General features: G+C 37.5%; 1 protein-coding gene across 1 annotated transcript; it reads right to left on the bottom strand.

Moving 5' to 3' along the window:
- Positions 1-245: 245 nt before the first annotated feature.
- LOC104399587 (chromosome unknown open reading frame, human C3orf38) lies at positions 246-4755 on the bottom strand (the record flags this gene model as incomplete). Its single annotated transcript, XM_010017528.1, has 2 exons — positions 246-821; positions 4535-4755. Coding segments are annotated over 2 exons (797 nt in total), but the record flags the coding sequence as incomplete, so codon positions are not given.
- Positions 4756-5194: the final 439 nt, after the last annotated feature.

Raw genomic sequence — 5194 nt, forward strand, 5'->3', positions numbered from 1 at the left:
TTTAAATGTAACTATGTTCTGTAACCAGGAATAATCAAACTCCGTTCTAACTGCAGAACAAAATTCAAAGTAATACTCTGCAGTATCTGTTAGCTCTTGGAAAGGTGCCCCGAAGCATCACCTGCATTAATACTTTAGACCGTATCTCAGTTTGTCATCCAGCAAATTGGACTCAAAAAAGAGACAGCATCACATGGCTGAAACCACTCCTCCCTCACCTAGTCGCTCAGCTGAGGAAAAATTGCTCAGAATTTCTGAGGTTCAAACACCATCAGTTCTTTCCCATCATACAGCTCTCGCAGTTGGTTCGACTCATATTTTATGGTGGGTTTTTCAATTTGCATCCCAGGCTCCAGAGCATTCTGTCCAACTATTTTAAGACTCATAACTTTTATTTTCCAGGTATTCTCCCTAACAGGGCAGCTAATGAGTCCAAAAATTTGTTCAAAGATACCCAAACAAGAGTTGCCTCTATGTACTGTGCCAGCCACTGCCACCAGCACCAACCCATGCGGAGACATGGCACATTTCAGTCCGCTGGCATGCAAGTTAGGGTTGAACAGAAGATATTCTTCTTTAACCAAGGAGAGCAGACGAAGGCTCACCATTTCTGCACCAACATATTCTTCCATGTTTTTTTCTAATGTGTTGTAGGAGAACTTCATTTTGGCATCATCCCAAAAATGCTGTGGTCCCCACGTTTCTTCAGATTTTACTCCCAAGGGATGTTGAGAATTCAGGAGTTCAAAGAACCACTGACAGAATTCTTCTCCTAGATAATGAATATCATCTTGCAGTGACTTTTGGCTGTCTCCATGACTCTGCAATCAAGCATATTTTTTTTTCTTAGAACTATTCGGCTTTAACATGTGAGATTACTACTTAGAACAACATAAAATAATGTAAATAATTATTTTTAACATTCTAAGACTTCGTGTCTCCTTCAGGTGTTCTGAGACAGAGTGCTTGAAGAAAAACAACAAAGTAAAATCTTACTTAATTTTAAGATCATAATCATCTTGTCTAGACAATCAGGGCAGGTTCTCTGAATTACAGTTAGCATAGTCCTTCACTTTATCTTAGTCTACAATTTATAAACAATGGGGAAAATCCTGGTTCTGCTGTAAAAAGGCAGAGGAAGGATTTCTGAACAACTTCCATGAGACCAGGATTCTCACACTGACAGACAAAATTTCTGCTGAGTAAGAAGTGCCTGGGTTAGTAACTTTTCACTGGCCTTTATGTTTTCAAAGGAAGGCTACAGAAAAACAAGGATACAGACCCAACCTGAAAGGCTAATCTCATATTAAGGCATGTCAATTTACTAAAGTGTGTCTATCAATAAATATTTATGTTGTCATATTTTTCTTATTCCGTATTGCCTTAAATATCTTCTTTTTGGTACCTTTTAATTAGGTAAATTGTGTTGGTTTTGGCATCTTCATATAGCTGATGAAAATAGTACTGATTGGGAAGTCCCCTTTTGAATATGCACATCCAAATACCTGAAGCTGACCCAATACTTCTGATTTATGGGGGTATTTTACCCACGTCAGTGGAACAGGCTAACAAAATGCACACCTAATCCAGGAAATCCTGAAAGTCAAAGAATTAATGTATTGCAGATTTTCTTCTCCACCAGATCATGTGCCTGAATTTAACCCTGTTCAGCAGCAAGACTGCCAAAAATCATCCAAAAGATGCTTGGTCACATTCGTGAGTGGCATTTGTAGTCTTTATCGTATTTCTAACAGGAAAAGAGCCCAAACCAAAGAAAATCGTAACTCACGTTACGTTTGCTGCTCCAAAATAGACAGAACTCATGAGGTATCGCAGTTACTTTTCTAATTGTACAACTGATCACTTGTTGTACAGACTGAGACAATATGACATTGGGATAGAAGGGCTGCAGGATTTTCACAGAGCAGCACAGGCTAACTCTGGGAATAAAGGCACCTCCCTTCAGCCTGTCAGAAAACCCATCCTTCAGACTGTCATAAAATCCTTTGTTAAACACTGAATCTGTTGAGAAAGTATTTTCAAGTAGTGAGAAAAGTAAACATCCTAGCAGACAGCCAGACCTTCAAAGAATAACTTGAAAAGGCTCAGTCAAAGTTCTTGTCTTGTCTAGAAGCCTCTGAGAAAAATAGGCCAGTGAAAAGAAGCACGATACTACTCAAAACACATCTTCTACTAGTTCACCATTGGTCACGGACAAGTTGTGCCCTTTTTTCCCTTATTTTACAGAAAATGACACACACACATACTAATATATACCTAAGATGCAGAGGGATAATAAATACTTCAAAAGAATACTTAACAGTGGGTTGCTGAGACTGACAAGAGAGTGGTGGGTGTAAAAAGTTTTGAAATCAAATTCACAGTAAGTGGTAAAAGCAAGTACCGGTGCGGAACCAATGGTCATATAGTTAAAAACTTACCAGAAGAGGGTGACAAACCACTCCAAGTGTTGTATCAGCAGATACATACTCTAAAAAGTATGCAGTAATTTTTTAGACACTATTATATGTTAAGACAAAAAAAGAAAGAAAAATATATTCCCTGCAGTTGAATTTTTGGTGTGACTATAACTATGTGTAAAAGAAAGGCAAAAGTTAAGCATAAATATTTAGGAAACAAGGTGCCTAGCAATTAGATATTTAAGGTTTTTAAGCTAATAGTAAAACCCCCATTTGGTTTAGAGGACACTTCTTCCTAAAGAAAGCAGCACTGTAAAAGGCAAAAACTGGATGCTCAAGTAACAGTCCTGTGAGCCTATGTAATGTGTACATATGTAGTTTGTTTATCCTCTGCTTTCCCCTACAATAGCTAAGACTTTTACTTCAGAAAAATAATCCAAACTTTCCAATGTAAAGATACATGACCACCAACTGCAAGGCCATGTGTTTTTTTGAACAAGAACTAAATGTACAGTTACTTTGTTGGGCTTCTCAGTATTTGCAACTTGATGGCAAATTGATTTACTTGTTAGAAGTAAATCAAATGTCAAGTTTGCTAACACTGAAGTCTAGAAAGTATTAAAATGAATATGCTTAAAGTAAGAATTAAATAATTAAGTATGGAAAGTTTGGAGACCTCTGTATAGAAATGCTGTATTTATTTCACAATAAACTGTAATTTATTTCTAATTCTGTTATGTAGGTTTGTGATACCCATTTCTTCAAAATGGTGAGGGCCACAGGAATTAGGATTAAGAAAAGGCAAAGAATGTTTGTGATAAGTAAACCAGCTGAATTTCTCATTCTCTGTGAATGTGTTTTAAGTATTCTGGAGAATTTAATTTACTTACCTTTAAACCTAAACTTTGCTATGGGGTAATACTTGGGAAGTGCTCTTGCAAGAATAGCATTTTTTTTTATCATTTCCAAAGTATGCAAACGAAAAGTTGTTTTGAAAACAATTCTCAGCTACATCATAATTCTCAGCAGGTAATCCCTGAGAGAAAGCTTATTGCAATGGGTTATCGACAGCTACAGAGCTCTAACAGTCCAGCTGGTGGGGCTGTTGCCCATTAGGTCGCTGAAGTATAACACTCAAAAGAGCAAGGTGGTTATTTAGAACTACATGGTGAAGATCCAAGACAAATAAAACGTTGGAAGTTAATTACACCACAAGGATTTGCTAAGGATCATAATTCTGAACTTCCAAATAACTTGTAGTTGCTAAAAAAAAAAAAAAAAAAAAAATAACAGTTGCACTGTATTAAGTATTTCTAATATCAAGGGGAAAAAATAACATGGACCTGGCAGTACTACAAACTTTACATTTCAAAGATATAAAAACTCACTAAAATCCATTCTGCACACTAACTACATGAGGTAAGAAGGAAAACAGCTTCAGACAGTGCTACTTTGACTACGCTGTCTCTAGAAGTAGATCAAGGCCACCTACAAAATGCCAGTTTTCCCCCCATTCTCCTCCTCCCCTGCAACATTTTAGTCCATAGCCTGTCAGATGTTTTTGCCCTATGATCTACCATCAACAGAAGCTCTTTGCACTGCTCTGGGAAGTGCCCTACCAATGGTATTGTTAGAGGCTGGCATAGTTGGAGGATGACTGGAAACCCTGGATCTACACCAAAAGTTTTAAGATGATCAACCACATTAAGATAACGACAAGGGGCTACACAGGTTTCTGCATCTTTAACACTGTTTTCAGTTGTCCTTGAATCCGCAGAATTATGTGTGAATACCCTATATTTTAGCTTACAGTACAACTTAAACATTAAAAGCATGGAGAAAAACCCACACATTAGAATTCAAATGCACTAATATACTTTGCAAGACAGAGCAGAAGACTGCTCTGCAAGTGACACCTTAGCACAGACACCATTAAATGATGTAATTAAAACAAGAAAACAACCAAAACCAAATAAACCAAGAGTAAAGAGATTCAGTACCTTCCTAAATCCAGGTGAAGAGCCACATTTTGGATAAACATTTTAACATTTACACTGGTTATCCTGCAAAAGCAATGCTAAGCATCCTCAGGTCTTTCAGAGAGCAGCACTCACCTCTGCTTGTGTTTTTCTCTCCCCTGATGCTGAGGCATGTGTTGACAACTGCACGCTCCAGTACTGCTTTACACGATCAATGAGTACATGTTTCTCACAGGAAGGAGGCACTGCAATTCCTTGTGCTGCCAAATACTTAAAAATTATTTCTCGATAGACTTTTTTGCGTTTCAGAAGCTCTTCAACGCTTCGGCTGTAAAGCACAATGACATGAATGGCTTCTGCAAGCAAAGAAAACTAAGTTAGCAGTGGCTTCTCTCACAATTCAAACACAAACCCATGCCATTTCTGAAACTCCTAACCACCTCCAAACACAGCACAAGACAAGCCTAAATGAAATGTAAAGGCTTAAAAGTTTGTTTGCAAACTGAAACCTGACTTAATCATATTAGACACAGAGGATACCCAAAGACTTGAGAACATGTTTAAAAAACAGTGCTGATTTTACTGAAGACTTTGCTACCTTGTAATCCCTACTGCTGGCATTGATGACTGCTTAGAATTTATTATGTATTATTTGAGCTTGATGAAAAGGATGCAATTTTTTTCTTCCAAATGAAATGACTAATATTCTTCAAGCATTTTCAAGCCATTTAGAAACTTCAAGCGCTTCAGGAAGTATTAAGGTTCTTGCATACAGTGCATTCCACCTGTACCTCC

Source organism: Nestor notabilis, unplaced genomic scaffold (assembly GCF_000696875.1).
Source record: "Nestor notabilis isolate BGI_N333 unplaced genomic scaffold, ASM69687v1 scaffold29516, whole genome shotgun sequence".
Lineage (NCBI taxonomy): Eukaryota > Metazoa > Chordata > Aves > Psittaciformes > Psittacidae > Nestor > Nestor notabilis.